Source organism: Stegodyphus dumicola, chromosome 7 (genome assembly GCF_044657685.1).
Source record: "Stegodyphus dumicola isolate Sdum_Otavi_A_Nest chromosome 7, ASM4465768v1".
In the NCBI taxonomy this organism is placed as follows: Eukaryota; Metazoa; Arthropoda; class Arachnida; order Araneae; family Eresidae; genus Stegodyphus; species Stegodyphus dumicola.
Genome location: NC_140774.1, coordinates 33,016,424 through 33,035,421, shown reverse-complemented (window position 1 = coordinate 33,035,421; position 18,998 = coordinate 33,016,424). Strand labels below are relative to the sequence as shown.

At 30.5% G+C, this 18,998-nt stretch overlaps 1 protein-coding gene across 2 annotated transcripts in view; it reads right to left on the bottom strand.

Annotated features, from left to right (window-relative positions):
- LOC118185920 (G protein-signaling modulator 2-like) overlaps window positions 1–14,700 on the bottom strand; it is a 64,575-nt gene extending 49,875 nt beyond the window's left edge. The window contains exons 1-4 of one of the 2 annotated variants that reach the window (XM_035355887.2): window positions 14,318–14,700; window positions 11,088–11,316; window positions 10,742–10,877; window positions 537–679 (exon numbers count right to left, since the gene is read on the bottom strand). In XM_035355887.2, the coding sequence (XP_035211778.2) occupies window positions 537–679; window positions 10,742–10,877; window positions 11,088–11,311 (503 nt within the window). In that variant the 5' untranslated portion in view covers window positions 11,312–11,316; window positions 14,318–14,700. The remainder of the gene's footprint in view (window positions 1–536; window positions 680–10,741; window positions 10,878–11,087; window positions 11,317–14,317) is intronic. The other variant, XM_035355886.2, reaches the window with a different exon arrangement.
- Window positions 14,701–18,998: the final 4,298 nt, after the last annotated feature.

Sequence of the window (18,998 nt, the reverse complement as noted above, 5' to 3'; positions counted from 1 at the left end):
CAATAAGTGAAGTATTAGAAATACCAATTCTATAAAAAAATATATTAGAATACTAAAGCACTATCAACTGTCATCTCGAAATTAAATTTCAAGACTGTATCTATGTGCAATGCTCTTCTACTTATCTCAATCTACGGCCTGGCATATAAGCATACAGTGACAAAGGCAATGCATCAACTTATCCATTCCCCCTTTTTTTTCCAACAGTAGTCAATGGCACTCTCTAAAATTAGAAGCATCATATTTACAACTAATACATATTTTAAATGCATTTGCAGGCCATATAAAATTGTTTTGCAGGCTGCCAGTTTGGGATCACAGATTTATAACATACTATTAAAAAATAATAATAAAAAGAACTGTTGTTATAATATACATATGCAAAAAGTAAAATAATTTTAATTCACACAAAACAAAAGAAAACATATGTAACTACTTAAAAAATCTTACATTCAAGCTGCTATTTTACATAAGATAAAATATTAGAACTAATGAACATATAAATAACAGTTGTAAAAGCAAAAAGTTATACATACTCATAATATTCAACTGCTTTTTGAAGGCATGATTTTACTTCTTCAGGAAATTCACCATTATCCTGATGCCCTATACATGCAAATCTTTTGCCTTTTGCATGATACACATTTCCTAAATTATACAATGCTCGACCTTCACCAACCTAAACATGTAAATTTGAAAGAATATCAATTTCACTTAATTGATACAAAATAAAATTACAAATAATAACGAAAGCAATGAAATGACATAGAAAACTGAAACATTGAAAAGGAAACTTGGCGGACAAGACGAATTAAATATTCATCTTTATTTTCAATTGACATTCATGGCCACAATTTACTTGACACTCTAACCATGCCTATATACTCATAAAGTATACTCTAACCGTACCTGTTCAAGAACATTTACATATTTGATACTATTGCAATATGAAAAAAAGCAGCACACCAGTATCTTAACGACAAAAGAGATAGAAGCAAAAGTGTGCAGTTATCCATGATGGAACTCACCAAGGTTTTCATTTCTCAAAATTCTTAGTTCAGGTTTCTAATTAGCTATGTTATAAGCATAATGCAAGTCATATGATATGGATTGATCTAGAAATGATGCAGACCAGAAAAAATACATTACTATTTTTAGAACAGAGAAGGGAAATTGAGGGGTCATCGCTAATTTAAACTATAATTTTGAGATTTATATATTTTTTATCTTCTATTTATATATATATTAGATTTCGGCAACTACTAACTGTTATATCATGCAATGATGCATTCTTGTTCACATAAAATTTTCAAAAATTGTTCTACTTTCAATCCAGAAAAATATTCATTAATATTTTAGAAACTTAGGTATTATAAAATCTGCAACAACCACATACGAAATGATTTAATTACAATGGTCATGAATTTTAAAATGGAGATGTGTGATTTTAAAACAAAACAGAAACAAGAACTTCAATCATTTCAAAGAGGTAAACTATTTTTTTAACCACTATAAGTGTCAAGTTTTAAGTAAAAATTTGCAATAAGTATCATATTTATGTAAAACTTTACAGCATGATTTACAGTAAAATTATTAAATCAAAAGATAGCAAGTAAATCAAAATGAGACCATGAAAGATGAACAACCTTCTAACAAGAAATATACATAACAAAACTGGGTTAATCTTTGGATTATGGTAACTTGGTGATTTTTTGGCGAAAATTTGGCAAACAACCCTGCTACAGCAACCTGCTAGTTTTGTTTTGTACGCCATTTTGTTTTCACGAAGTAAAGGCATGTTTTTTTTTTTTTTTTTACTCAACATTTTTTTCCAACAATCTGCTAGCCGAATTACGCTTATACTAGAACTTTTATGGAACAAAAATGCTTAATCATGACAAAGATTAGAGGTGAAATTGGGAAAAAGTGCAGAATTGCAAATTGCTTGCCGCGTTTTTAAGAATTGCACATACACGGTATCATCCATGTACACATCGACCTATTTTCACTTAAAAAAAGAATTGCACAAAAATGGTATTGTGCACACTCTTGACTTTATCGCCTTACCAAAATGTCGCCAAACTACCTGTTACCATATTCCAAAGATTAGCCCAAAACTGAAACAAAAACAATTCAACAAAATTTGTAAAAGTCAGTCAATCAAAATTTAAATGTAATTTTTATCAACAGTAAAGCCAAAATTTCTTATGAACGTGGAAAAACTTTATATGTGATTAACAAAACAGGAAATATGAAACTAAAAAATAGGTACTTTTAATGATGCACTACTGCATAAAAAAAACTAAAACATGTAACCTATCACAGATAAGCACAGAAGCAACAATACAAAGTTTTTACAGAAGTGTAAAATTCAATCAATCAAAAAACATGATAGAGCTAAGAGATATAATTAGTTGGACCACTTAAAAGCTCATTTAACGTAAGATTATATTTGCTAATATCTGAAAATGATTATAACAACTTCACGTTTGTTACTACAACTGAAGAAAATATCAGATAAAATTTATCATTTTAGATGAAAGACAAACAGGAAAAAGACATGTGTTAACACTGAAGAATTTTTAATCCATTTAAAGAATTTACTTGAGAAAGCAGGAATAAAATATGAATTTATGATACAGCTAGAATCATAGTACTAGTTAGATACCTCAAACAGCTAGTTATCAACCTTGACATACAAAAAACTTTTCAGGACATTTTTTGTATCATGTAATGAATGTCATTTGAAAAGAAATCCAAATTGACTTAAACTACCTTTATTATGAATGATGCAATGAAATGTTTAAAATACAATTCTGATGTAAAACATATTATTCTAAATGATGATTTGATTGATTTTGTTTTCTGAGAAAATCCTGAGTAGAGGAAAAAAAAAATCTTTCACTTATCAAAGTATTTTTAAATGTACCAAAAATAAAATTAATAATTAATATATATACTGTTGCATGGATAAACTTAGAAATGTACTATTTATTGATGCAATAAAAATTAAATACAAATAATGATTAAATATTAGTTGAATCTTTGTTCTACAAATTACAGTAGATTGAGACAATTGAGATCAAATCAAATTTAATAAAAAAATTATGCTTAAAATCTTAGGAATTCGATAAATGAAATTTACACGAAAAACGTTTAATAAATTTAACAAATTTCATTTAGTGCTGGGAAAAAATTTTCCTTACTAAAAGTTATAAAAACCAAGAGAATTCTACATCTGCTGGGAACAAGGAAATGCAATGAAAAACCAGGAGTCACCTAAATTTACTGGAAAAGTTGGCAGCAATGCAAAGAAAATGAAAAAGCTGGATATTTTAATCATATCATCATGGAGATTGCTAGAACTACGTAAACTAATAAAAAATTACATATGAAATTTTGAACTGAATGCATAAAAGCAACTGTTCATGTGAATAACAGAAGTCCTATGAAATATAAATTAACAACCATATGAAATATTCAGATGTAACCAAAATGTTGACATAAATGATTTGAAAAAAGCATGAATCTGAGGTGAAAAAGTAAATCTGAGGCAAAAAATATGGAAAGATGGATTTAAAAGCTTAGCTGGGGAATTATGAAAATAAACAGCATGAACAGAGAAGCCATACAAACTTTATATCTCTGAACTAGGAGAAATTCAAAACTATAAAATTCAATGAGTAAAAAATAAGATCAGCTTTGTTGAAGGAAAATGACCTGAAAATCAGGAGAAATGAAACGTTAGAGGAATTCATTATTTTTTTATTTGGGAGAAAAATGATAAAGAGAAACAAAAAGAAAAGAGACAAATATTGTCAATAGTTAAGATAAAAAATTAAATAAAAGGTAGCTTTTTTAAATAATTGACTGCAAGCCAATTTTTTAACACAAAAAAGTGACATAATTAAGTACATTTAATTTATAAAATACTTGTCTTCTGTAGCAGCCTTTTTAAGAGAAAACAGTATTGGTGTAATTTGGCTTAAGAAAGGGTATTCGTTGCCTAAATGTTATATGCATGACTCAAAACAAAATTGACAGCAGTAAATGGTAATTCATTCAATATCTATATAATATATGTTATTTAATACATACCATGGGGTTCTCATCTCAACAAGGGAGGAAATTCAGTCGGCAGTTTATTTACCTGCTGATCATTTACTTTTAGTTTACGAATATAAAAAACTTTTTATTCAAGTTCTGGTATTTATCAATATTTTCTATACCTTTTCTTGTTGAATCTATAATACTACATGTTAATAGTTTAAACTTAAATAAATGTATATTTATTTTCAAGTCTTGGAAGGACAGGAGGGGAATGACTGTTTAGCAATGAAAGGGGTATGTGAGATAGAAAAAGATGAGAACAACTGATGTATACATATAGAATTTTAATTTGTATTTATTATATCATTTCATAAATTTTGTCAGCAGTTTAGATAAATTAACAGCACTTATTTAATATATACATTAATTATCATAGTTAATACAATTATTTAAGTAATTTATTTCAAGACAAAAACATGCTGGAAAATTCCACTTATTATTAAACATATTGGAAATTTCCATTTTTTCTTTTAATACAGTTTTGGGTGCTACTTTAATAGACAGTTGCACGGATTTTGGCGATTATTTTTTTTTTTTTTTTTTTTTTTGTGAGCGATACGATTTATAGTAAACCCATTGTTATTTATGGTAACCGGTACTTTGTTGTCATTTTATTTTAAAAATAATGTGTTTTATTATGCATAAATTCCGTGTTTTAAATATTATTTACGGCTTCTAAATATTAAAAATCAATTTCATTTTGCATTTTTATTTGAAGTAAAAATTTTTTTGTTTATATTTTATGTTGTGGATGATGTAATCAATATCAATGACATCACCTTGCTTTGAAAGTAATTGGTTTTAATATCTATAAATTTAATCTAATGTTTTAAACATTACTTATGGCTGTTAAATATTAAAATACAATTTAATTTTTCAATTTTTTTTTGAAAAATGATTTTATTATTTATGATTATTTAAATAATTTTAATTCTATGCGTGATGTAATCAGCTCCCTGATTGGTTATTGAATATTTGTGCATTACCACGCCATTTTAAAATTTTATTATTCATCTCTTCGAATTCCTTAGGTCTCTTTCAAAGATTAATATTGTTATTTGTAAGTGCCAAGAATTATTGGTATCGGAATCAAAAAAACTGCCCTTTGAGACCTTATTTTGGCCAACCTGGCTTTCCTAATCAAAGATTTATTTATAAATTGCTACAAGGGTCAGAGGAAATTTATTTTAAATTTTTGGAGGAAACCTCGGTAATTGCTTCTTCAATGCAGTGTGAGAAATGTGGATCACAGATGAAGATCATTAAAAAAGCCGATTCTGAGGATGGCATTGTGGTCACGGTGGAAGAAATAACCGCTGTAATGATAAAAAAAGTATTAGACATTCCTCCTTTTTTACCAGCAGTAAACTTCTAATTGCTGTCATTTTAGCTCTAGTGTGCGAAGTGTTCTTATTTACTTATTTTAAAGTATTTGAATTCAAGTAATATTTTAATTCTTTTAAATGTTGGTATGAGGGTTTTTAACTTGATATTCAGTTCAAGTAATATTTTAATCCAATTAAAATTTGGTGCAATGTTTTTATAGTGGTGTTTTATTCTATTTCATTGCTATGTGAAAGTAATGAAAGTAATAATTTAACCTTATTTTAGTATTTTATACTCGTAGTAAATGTATTTATTTACATTTTCCTTCAATCTTAAAAAACAACGTTTTCAACAAAAAATTAATTTATTATTTTTAACGATATTTAGTTTTTTAAAGTTTCGAATACTTTAATTATGCGCAAAATGCGTAAAAACAGCGTTTTTCAAGATGGCTGATGATTGTAAAAACCTCGCCAATAATTGCACCAAAGTAAATCGCCAAAAATCTGTGGAACCATCTACCAAAGTAGCACCCAATTTTGTTAACAATTTATTTTTAAAAAGCATAAACATACTGAAAAAAAAATTTTTTTTTTTTTTTTTTTTGCACACAGTTTAGGAAATACTGCTAATAATGCCTAAAAGATCAAATATAGTGTCTTTTCCGCTGAGGGAAGATCAAAATGAATATTTTACAGCGAAAAACACCTATATTTTATACAATAAAAAAAAAAACAACTCTGATTGTTCGCCATATATTTCTCACATATGCACAGATTAGTAATTGTTTGTTTCTCACACATGTGCAAATCAGCAACAGTTTGTTTCTCACCAATGAAAAAATTTGCAAAATCAACATTCTCATCAAGGCCACTTCAGAGGGCAAGTACGGACTAATGTTATAGCTCAGGTCTTGGTAACATTCTGTTATAACATAAAGATGCTCTTGTGATGTGCTGAGTTAAAATTACCTCACTAAATTATTTGAAATTAAATTAAAAAGTTATTAATGAATAATGTTTCAGAAATTTAAGTACTAGAATAAAAGATATCTGATTTATATGAGATAAAATACAAGCTACAATATATCACAAACAAATATTATGAAATAATATTAAATAATGAAGATTATAAATCTAGACATTTTAGCCAAATTTCCAGACTACATGAATACATATTTAACATCTTTTTAGGTCAGTTAAAAAAAATACACGGGGTACTTCTCTTAAAACTACATATACTTTCATAAATTTATTATAATCATATTCAAATTATGTAAAATTTAATGTCTTCCATATGCTCTTACTATTAGTTTAGCATGGTTGAAAATGCATAATTAACAAGTAACATAAAACAAAATAAAGTCAATTCCAACTTAGGTCAACAAAGAAAAATTTTATTTTAGTTACTTTCTATTAACATATTATCATTTTTTCATTTCTAATTTTTGAAGTTGATGGTGGTCTATAATTTCTCATTCTATCCATTTCTTGTAAGGCTTCATTATTGCAAGGAACCTTTCCACAGAGTTTCGAGCAGTTCAGTTCTTCAATTAATATTCCATCTAATGATTTCACACGACTGAAGGTGATATATGCTTGACCTACTGCGAAGAGTATAATACTAATGGATTATTAATAATTGCTTGTGTTGTAGTTTCTTTTCGCATTCTCTGTTTGTGAAACAAGCAAGGGACATTTTAAACATATACAGTCAAAAGTCGTTAATCCGGACTCGTCGGGACTTCGGCGATTCCGGATTATAGATCATCAATTTAAATCTGGTAAGATGGCATACAGAAATTATAAAATTAAAAATATGAAACCATAATTTATGAAATAAAGAACAATTATGATCTAAAGGGTATAAAAATTTACAAAAAAAAAAAAAAAGCTTAATATTTATTTGTTTACTTTATTAAACATTTCTTTCAATGTAAGTTGTTTAAGTTGCTTTGTTTTATGTGCTAATACTTTATCTTTAATTCTATATAAACAGACATAATTTCTTGTTCAGTTACAAAGTTCCGCTGTTCAAGTCCTGTAATTGCTGTGCCGAGAATACTGACTAACTTGTCAATCGAAATTTTTTCGTTTTCACTAACCTCTCTGTCACTTTCTTCATGCCTTTATCCATTTTTTGCAACAATTCCACTTATTGTTTGATGGACATCGAAATATACAGGGGTTATCCAAATTAAACTTCCCCAACTCAGAGGCCTGTGCAGAGTGTTGTATGGGTCATAATGTGATGAAATTTTAAAAACAGACACTTCAGATCATGCGCGCAAGATTTATTAAACAAAAAAATTAGTACAAGAAGCTGCCGATAGGTGGCGCTGCAGATCAACAAGACATTCTACCAGATGTTCTATATGTGTGCCGTGGTTCTCCACAACTCTTTCCATTTGCAAAGCAGTGTGTTCCACAGCGCAACGCAGTAAGTCCACATTAACTCCACGAACATGTCGAATAATTGCATCTTTCAGATGTGCCAAGGTTGCTGGGTTGTTCTAGGTAGACCTGATCCTTTAAGAATCCCCATAACCAAAAGTCCCATGGCATGAGATCAGGCGAGTGGGTAGGCCAAGCTGTAGGGAAACAGCGGGTGATCACACGTGTATTGGTAAAAGTTGCCCATAACACCCATTGAATGCCACGAAGAATATGGGCAGGTGCACCATCCTGCATAAATATCGTGTCCTGGAGGCGGCCACGTTGTTGCAGTTCAGGGATCACAAACGTTGTCAACATGTCCTGATACCGTTTTCCTGTGACAGAGCAAGTTTTGAACCCTGTTGGAGTCACCTCTTCAAAAAAATAAGGCCCAATGACGAATGTTGCAGTGAAACTGCACCATACAGTAACGAAAGGGTTCAAGGGCACTTGATGGATTGCACGCGGGTTTTCACATGCCCAAATGCGGCAGTTGTGCATATTCACTTGAGCATTCCTACGCATGCAGATTCCACAACATGTCGTCCTCTACCTGGTAAAATTCCCATCTGTCCCGTTCTTTTGAACTTCTTTGTCATGTCTCGTAGAGCGTGTGGTGTCATTGGTCCTCGCCGTAAGATCTTCAGCCGACGGAATGCTCTTATCGCAGCAAAGGAGTTCTCGTCATTCTGGTAGGAAAGTTTCACTAACAAAGCTTTGTCTTTCAAAGTCGTCATTGTGCATCAGCGAGCTGGAAACAACTGCCTGTGCAAGGCCTGTCTTCCACTTTTGTAGGGCTCATCTTTTGGATACGTTGCGCAGAAGCTTTATTTCTGCAAATCACATTGTTGCAATATGCACATTACTAGTGTTGCAGCGCCACCTATCGGAAACTTCTTGTACTAACTTTTTTTGTGTAATAAATCTCGAGTGCATGATCTGAAGTGTCTGTTTTTAAAATTTCATCACATTATGACCCATACAACACTCTGCACAGGCCTCTGAGTTGGGGAAGTTTAATTTGGATAACCCTGTGTTTTCGCTTTGTTATGTTCATGAAATTGCTCTAACAGTCTGCAAAAAATAATAAGCCGGATCCAATTAGAAGATTAAGGAACAACGCAATCTGCAACATTAACTGAAATAGATAATTTTAGTTTATACCGTCCGTTATACATTAAGCGAACGTGCGTAAACATATTACGCGCTTGCGCACACGCATATGCGCAGCCGTAAAGGTCTTACGCACACGTGTAAATGTCTATGCACATGCGTAAACGTCTATGCGCCGTCAACGCGACGCATGCACAGAAAGTTTGTAGCTTTGAGGTCCGAATTATAATCATTCCGGATTATGGGTGTCCGAATTAACGGCTATTAACTGTATCACATTAACATAGAAATATGGGGAGAATTTTTGCTACATAATGGGACATTACATCTGCTTCATCCAACTCTATAAAACTACAATTCTTTAATTTCATGCACTTTAAAAATCTTTAGAACTCTTAGTGTTGCCAGTTATTTTTGTTAAATATTACAATTCCATTTATCGCAGTCATGTACTATTATTTATAAGTTGTTATAAAATTAATTTTTAAAACATGTGAGAATTCCCAATAAATTGTCCTTATTTGTAAGTTTTATAATACACTATTTAATAAAAACAGCATATCTTTAGTTTCTATAAACAAGAATAAATAAGTAGGAATTGACTTTAATATGTGAAAAAATTGTATTAACATCAAATGTCATCTACTACAAGTTTAAAAAAATATATTTGAACTTTGAGTGGATGAATAAAAAGTATTTTATTCACAATTGAAAATTTGAAGATACAGGGAAAGTGTGAGCTAATAGTAGAAATTTAAAAAATGATTCAACTTGTATATCACCTCCTTTAAAGAAATAACATAAAAACATGATGGAAAATCCTACATACTATTATAAAACATACTCTAAAATTCTATTTATTCTTTTATTTAATATGATTTTTAAATTTTATTTATAAAAAACTGTGTACCAAAAAAAAAAAAAAGAATTAACATCAAATCAGAATATAGAATTAAAACTTAAAAGATTTTTCAAACAATTGCAGTTTTAACAACTCTTTATTCACATTACGAATGAAATCTTAATTATTTCCTTTTGATAAATTCAAAACCATGTATTGCCAACTTATATTTTAAACATTAACATTAACAATAAACTGCAAATTATAATATTGCTAATATATGAAATACTTATAAATTGACATTACTAAATTTATTATGTCAATCAGTCTGTAGTCAGATAAAGAAGAAAGTAGAATGATTTTTAATTTAAACTCAAATTTTCTTCATAAAGCAGATGCACACAGTTGAAGCCAATTAAATGGGCAACTTCCAAATTTCAAAAATTTTTAATGAATAAAGCTTTTTGACTGTTAAGATACTAATGTCTTAAAATTCCTATAAAAACAAAACCTTCCCCTATAAATGTAATATAGAAGGGATTCTCAGCTGGGGGTATGCAATCAACCCTTTTAATGTTAAGTATTTGGTTTTAATTCACAAATGTAAAAAAAAACCACTTTGATTTGATTCAAGTTGCAGTATTTATCTACATTTTCTATACTTTTTGTTGTTTTAATTTACAAAATACGTCAAAAAACAGTCTAACTCTACCTGAATGTAAATATGTATTTTTCCAGTTTGGGAAAGGGAGGGGGGAAGATCTAGCAATGGTGAAAGGGACAAAACAGGTTGAGAACCACTGTATGATACTATATATTAGCAGTAAACATAATAAAAAAAATACAAGAATTATCAGATAACTATATAAATGCTATGATTATATTTCTGAAAGCAATTTTTTTTACATAAAATTACCTTGTCTTCCAATTTTCGTGATATATTTAAATGCCTTTCACAACATGTTACAGCTTCATCAAACTTGCCCATTACTTTTAAAGTATTCCCAAGATTTCCACTAGCTTTTCCTTCTCCCAATTCATCATTCATAGCTCTGAAAATTTAAGAATTGCTCAAACAATGGTATTCGATAGGAAAAAAAAATATATATATATAACATTTAAACATAATTCTTTTGAGAGGATGGCATGAACAGCTCCATCAATATAGGAAAACCCTATAATATAATTAATTAAATACAAAATCTAAAGTTATTAACTTAAAACTATATTTCTAAGATAATTTAAAAAATTCTACTAAGCACCTGGCAACTGTCAGATCACATCTATGATAGTCCATGGCTTTATTGTAATCTCCAAGATAGAAATAAGCATTTCCTAACTGACTATATATAGCACTGAGTGTTTTTAAGTCATCTGTTCCAACTCGAATAGCTGCTTCGAAAAATGCAACTCCACCAGCAAAATCTCCATTTTTACACAATCTCTCACCTTCCAAAGCTAACTCCAAACAAGCATTTCGCTCCATTATTCCTAATCAACAAAAAAACATATAAGCATTTATTCATTCAACAGTGATTTTTATGTTTAAGATACTATAGATATGAGAAACAGAGGAAATTGCGTAAATCTGTAGAACTGTCTGTCTTACAGGACTGTCTGTTTTGAAGGTTAATAACTCTCAAAACTGTAATTAATAATATTCAAAACTGTAGTCCTGCAAATATCAACCTTTGAAAACTTTTCTTTAATTATATGAGTGAATAATGTAATCATGCCAAAGGAAATGTAGAACAAATGTTAAAGGAATTAGAGCAATATAAATATTCATGTTGCTACAGTACCTTTAATAGCTATTCTTCAGTTTATTACTTTTATTGTAACTGATTTTTATTTTATTTATTATTATTATTTAGTTTTTAATTTTACTACATACAAAAATGAGAATGCAGCATACAATGCAAATACTTCAGATCATTCCCACAAAATACACTGGTTATCATAAATTAAGGAAAAATCACAAAAATCAAGATTACTGAAAAAGTTACATGTAGAATTTTATGAAACTTCTCCACAATATACAACACATAGTAAGGTATCAAATAACATAAAAATAAATTACCAGACAATTATAGTAGTATAGAAATTAGCACATTATAAAATGAAGATATCGAAGGTGTCGGTTTGCTATAGGAAAAGTACTTTCAATATGGAATATGGTCAGCTCTAGAAGCAATACAGCACATACAGCGATGCATGATGCTTTCAATTATGCGGTCTATCAGTTCCAATGGAAATGAGAGCCATTGCTCTTGCAAAGCAGTTACAAGCGCGGCAAGGGTCTGAGGGGACGGATTGAGAGCAGTTAAGACGTCTCTCTAAAGCATCCCAAATGTGCTTGATAAGATTCAAGTCCGGGGATCGAGCTGGCCACTCCATGCACATAAATGTTTCCTGTTGAAGATAATTTACGATGCGAGCCCTGTATGGTCTTGCATTATCGTCCTGTAACAGGAAAGCATCACCTATTACCCCGGCACATGGATGCACATAAGCATCAAGGATGTCATCTCTATAAACCGGAGCATTCACGATTTCCGTTGGAAAGACATGGAGATCTGTGCATCCACCCAAAGAGATGGCACCCCAAACACAGAAACTGCCTCTTCCGTACGCATCTCTTTAACAGATGTTTGACGGATGGTAATGGGTTCCAGGTTCTCTCCATATCAAATAACACCTATTATCGCTTTCTAAACTAAATCTAGACTCATCCGTAAAGAAAACAACCCTCCACTGATCAGGCATCCAGTAGACATGTTGTTGTGCCTACTGCAAGCAGTCCCTCCTATGGAGTGACGTGAGCGGCACGCAAATGGCTGGTGGCTCCTGAAGCCTTCAAGCACAGTTGACGTTGACACCAACCTTCCAATGGCTGCAGCAAGAGAGGATCTAAGAACAGTCGGAATAGCGGTTCTATTCCTGCGTGCACATAATGTCAAATATCGGTCATCGGCGCTCGTTGTAGCAGTTGGCTATCCTTGGCTTAACCTCCTACATGCCGAATCTGTGGTTTGAAATCGCCTCCAAAGTCTATGAACCACAGAAGGATTCACATTTAGCCATCTGGCCACTTCTGTTTGACTTTATCCCACCTCTAGTCTCCCAATGGCTCTCCATCGTAGTTCTGCAGGCAAATGATGGAGGTCATTGTTACGAATTGGCTATCTCAGATTTCTGATGTCACCATCGCAGTGAAATATGTGGGCTTGCTCTCAAACATGGACTTTTATTCTCCTCGCAGATGACATATTCTGAGTGCAGCGCCACTAATTTGCATATTGCACTTTTATTCAGCTACTCTTACTTAGCAACATATTCAAATTTTACACAGTTTGGCTTATGTTTGAGGGAGTTATCACTATTTTTGTGATTTTTCCTTAATTTATGATAACCAGTTTACTTTTAAGTGAGAATAGATAATGATAGATTAAATTTTTAACTGGTTTATTAGTTACAGGGGAGGGGGAGATCACATAATTTCTTGTTAATAAGTTATAATCATCAATAAAATTTATACATTTATATTAATGTTTGACAAATGCAAAATATTAGTTTAGATTATTTAATATGTTTGCTAAGAGTCTCATGATAAGAAAATTTTCAAATTTATTTAAAGAATCAGCTCACATACATATTATCAATAAAAATGTACCAATGCATTCGTCAGCATGTTTACAATCATTCAATTTTTGTCATTAAAAGAAAACCAATATTAAAATTTAAAAATTTATTGTAGGGGGATAAAACTTAGAATTCACTTCATTATGATAAAAAACACTTTTTTTTTTTTTTTTTTCTTTATACCAGCAAAATGATACATATATCAGCACAAATAATTATTAAAAAAGACGGTACTCAATAAATTCATATAAACATTGCCAAATATTAAAAAAAAAAAAAAAACAAGCAAGATGAAAATAATGACATTCAATCAGGAATTCATAAAAATTATATAAACAAGAAAATAAATAAAGTACTTGCGAAGTAATATAACATTCCTCTGTCAACTGTTAAGAAACATTTAAAAAAATTAAACTGTTGCTTACATAAAGAAATCATTAAAATATATTTAAAGCCTGAAGTGAAACTGAGTGGTTAACATTAAGGAAATTAAAATTTCACAAATACATGAAATTAGAGATTACAAAATACAGAAAATTTTAATCCGCAGGCTAATATTAATGTTACCTACGTGAGATTATATGTGGCATGCAAAATCGTATATTTAACCAAAAATATCATTCTCTATGTTAAAAATGTTAATGATAAAATAATGTAAAACGTCCGATTCATTTCTAGATATTCACTACGAGTTCAATATTTCTAACACAAAGCAGTGCATCCACGCATAAAAACTTATTGTTAATATGCACAAAAATCAAATTTAGTGTCGCAGAATTTCAAAATTTTTCTCTTAAATACAACAAACAGAAAAGAAAAACCGTTACGCATAAGACAGATGTTTACGTACCAAATCTGTTGTCAGGATGTTCCACACCAAGTAATAATATTGCTAAGTGTTATAATATCACACTTTGTTAAAAAAACTGCCTATGTGATTCATCGATATGTTCACAGTCAAAACTTAAAATACAGAACTCAAGTTCGTTTGTGTGTACATCCCTCTAACAAGCGAGGGTTCTTTGAAATCAAGATGGCTATGGCAGTTGCTATCTGGTATGACGTCATGATCGAGGACTCCGCCTACAAGGAAAGGATGTTGAATGCCGGTTTAGATTCGAATTTCATTTTTTCCCCAGAAATCTAGCATCTTGTTTCGCTTTCAAGACTCTGAGGCAACAGTGAATGTAGTAGAAGCACGGTCAGTGCGAGGCCGTTTGCCACCCAGTGCACTTCTCAGCAAAAATTGCTCTCACTTGGCCCTCCTACCTAAATTTTGAGCCTAGTGTCTTCCCAAAATTCTAAAAATGTTGCTTCTGCTGAATTCTGCCGCCCGTTGCGGCGCACTTTGGAGCCAGTTCTGAGTAAAAAAACGCGTGTAGTTCTTTTCAAATATTTATACTATCAGGTTTAGATGAAAGTTTCTTCACTTAAATAATTTCCTTAATTTTAAATAATATGTTCAAAACTCGGAAGGGGAAGAATTTTTATTAGCTGCCGAAAAAATAATTATTAGTATTAAAAGTTTTGTTTCAATATGTAAGTGTTCAACTTAAGACGTGTTTATGAGAAAATATAGTAATTTTATAAGTATGATAACAATTGGTTAGATGAACGGTGTACTTTTAAAACGAATACTCTGCATACATTTCGTCGATTCTAAGACGCCATCAGTTATTAGATGCACGCCTTAATTTTAATACCAACCACGAACAGATAAAAATAATTTTCATTCTAAGAAAATAAAATTAAAAAATTCCCTCAATAAATATATTTTTAATAATCAACTTCAGTTCATCAACGACAGTAGTATTTCTTTTTAAATTAACAGTTTAAAAAAAATTATTAGATACACCTTTTTTTTTTTTTTTTTTTTTTTTGGGCATGCTTATACAGGAAAAAAAAAAAAAAAGAGATGAGTCCTTGGAATAAAAAATTCAGTTATAATCAAGAAAATTGTATATAATATATATATATAATAATTTATTTACTAAATAATATTGATACGGTCAGATTAGTTTTTTCGTGCATTCACATGTTTTCCAACATTGATTTTAAACAGTTTTATTTCGCGTAAGCAGTTTTTTCTTTTTTCCATGTTAATAATTTTTTTTTTTAAATTTCTTCTATGTTAATATTTTAGTAATACTGCGTTGAACTATTTCGTGGAGCTATAGCTCCTGGTAACTTTTTAGCAAGCTCGCTGCAATATTTCTACCTATTATATATATATATATATATATATATATAACACATATTATAGATTAAAAAGAAAGGGAAAGTTAAAAATTAGTAAAGCCTTAAAGTACATTTGATGCAGCTAATTCCTAAGTTGACATGTATTCATCCCACATTAAAAAAACAGTTCAAAACTACATACATACAAAACGTTTTAATTACATAATTTTCTTAACTTGATCATATTTGGAATTTAAAAAAGTTTTTTTTATTATTAGCAGCTTATCAGAAGATAAGTAAAAATTTTAAACAGACGATTTGAGATTTATTAAACTAAGTCTTAAAATCAACAAATGAGATGGACCGCATTTACTTTTTATGAATGCAGTATTTCTTTTAATGATTAGTAAAAACATATATATTGGTCTTAATGAGAGATGTGTTTTCGGAATCGCGTATATCACATTCGTAAGGAACTCCGAAACATTTTTTGAATCCAAAGAAATTATAAAAGACACTTCATGCCTTAAAAAGAACGTCCCATGTATTTCAGTTGAGATAGCAACCCCCCTCTTCTAATCATGTCCCTGCTCTTTCGTCCTAACTGATGTTTAGCTCAAAAATTCCTTTCCTCGTCTACTGGTTATAATTTGACCTCCCTTTGATGGTCCTCTCTCCCCATCTGATAGCCCTTCGTCCATATCATTTCTAACTTCTCTCCTCAACAGATGGGTCATTCTTCCAATAGCATCCGTTTCCTCCTCCTTATGAAGATTGCTCCGTGTTTTTCTGAGGGACGTTAAGATGCTTTCTACTTTTCTTACTTTTTCGCACAAAATATTTAACATAAAAATGCAGCATAAATAAATCGCATCATTAAATGTATTTACATGACTGTTAATAATCAGTGAGGGAAATTTGAGAAAGGACATTCCTTCACAGGTGACATGAAAAAAATTAAACGAAATGACAATGTAAGCTTTATATCCGCCACACATTGGATTGTCTCCGTTACAGAATATTTACGAACGTTTCCATTTCCAGTCCAGTTGCGAAACATTTAGAGGTCAAGAGAAAACGCAATTTTGTCTCATAATATAAGATTTATTTATGTAATCATATTCTTTAACACAAACGGTAGATTATTATTGCCATTTTCATCAAATGTGCACAACTTTGCCACTTTATCAATCAAGATTTCGAGGCTTCGATACATATAGAGGAAAACATGCATGCATAAATGAAATATTGCATATGAATATAATCGACTGAATTACATTATGTATGTTATTATTATTATTATCATCATCATTCCAAATGAAAACGCAGGTAAAGTTTCTTATTTTAGAAGTTCTATGAGAACAGTATACTGTTGTATGGAACAGTATGTTCTACGGTAACAGTATACTGTAGTATGGAACAGTATGTTCTACGGTAACAGTATACTGTAACTAAAATAATTCCAGCTGATTCCAGTCGATGATGTAAACATAAAGCTTTTAGGTATTCACCCTTTTTTACTTCCTTGTGCGAAGTAAAAAGGAAGTATTGTAATCGTGAAAAGTTTTAGGCAGCATATTTCAACGAAAATATTCATTTTGACCGCTATCGAATGCAATTTAACGATGTTTTTGCGTGATATCTGTACGTAAGGACAGAATAAAAGACTCGTTTCCTCCAAAAATATTATAAAACTGCTTTAAAATGAATTCTGAAGAGAATTTTTCTTGGCGTCTGTACGAACGTATGTACGTACGTGCGAAAGTACGTATCTCGCATAACTCAAAAACGATTAGCCCCAGAACATTGAAATTTTGTACATAGGACTGCTATAACATGTAGATGTGCACCTCGTATTTTTGTTGCAATCGGCCGCACCAAACGTATATAAATATATTTATATATATATCCACTCTGTTACCCGGCTCAGTGATCTCAGTTTCTTTACTCGTATATAATTGTAAATTGTACATTTTTTGCTTTAAAAATGATTGAATTATGCTGTTTTTATCTTCCGGTTAAGGTTTTTATGCCTTTAGTAAATCTGTATGCAATATTTTTAGAAATATCAACAATTTTAAAGTTGTTTAAGTGCCTCTAAGCCTTTTTTTTTATGGCAGCCATTGATTGTTTACATTTGAAACAGCAAACTAGTGGATTTGCTAGAGAAACTTAGCTTCGCAACAACAAAGATAACGCCTTCCTTTATTATTGCCAATTAAATCATTCTTAATCCTTTCTGGAATTTTTTCGAGGAAATAAGTGTTTAAGATTTACTTCGTAATTTTTAATATAGATATTTTGAGTTTTAATGTATTTTTGCCTTCTCGCGAAGTGAGAACTGAATTAATTGAATGAGAAATACTCAATCGTCTGTAAAAAACTGTTTCTTTTTTGTTTTGTTTGCTTAGTTTCTTTTATACATCATTCTAGCTTTATTATAGTATTTGAATAGAACACGTGTCAACGATTAGATAATTCTATTCTTTAAATGATATAAATTTTGTGCATTATGAGTTATAATATGAACGAAATATAATACTGTTAAGTGAATCTAGCGCCAGACTGTCGCTATGGTAAACAAATACTAGAGTGAATTTTAAAGAATGCATTTATTCTATTGTGGTTTATGCGCTGTCGGCTAAGTAGATTTAATTCAATCCAATAAGTTTAAATAAAATGCAAGAAAAAATGTGTTTAATTTAATATTCCGTCTAAGGAAGTCATGTGGTCATCAGATTTTTTTTATTTATGAATGGGTAAACTCTCTCAAATGAGAAGTAATGTATTTAATTCGAAACCCAGTAACTGAGAAATTTCATGTCTAAATAAGTAAAGTAGACATACTCAAAATTTTTGGAATTAAGAGAGAACAGTTTTTTTCTGTGGATAAATTCAGAACTCACTTAAAGACACTTGCTAAAAATTGCATATTAAAGAAATTAACTCTCTGATGTGCGCTGAAATAGTAAATATTTTCCATAAATATTGCTAAACGAGGAACTTAGATCTTTATGCAGTCGTTTGCATCGTAAGGAGTATTGATCATTACACAAAACTATGAAAAAATTACTGAACTGTCACCCAAAGGAAATTCAATGTTAAGAAAGGAGGTTTAAATTAAATTTATAAGTTCAAGGCTTACTTGATGCGAAGTTTACTGAGTATTTTTACAGTTGCAGTTAACAGAGTGAATACTTGATTTTATGCTCCTGTTCAGTCACTTTGCACCTGTCAGAATATGCATTTTATGTTCCTGTATTAAAATTCTACAAGATAAATCTTTTCATTTATAGGAATGGAAGCATATTTTTTCATAAAATGTTAGAGTAAAAGTTAAATGTGCTTTGTGG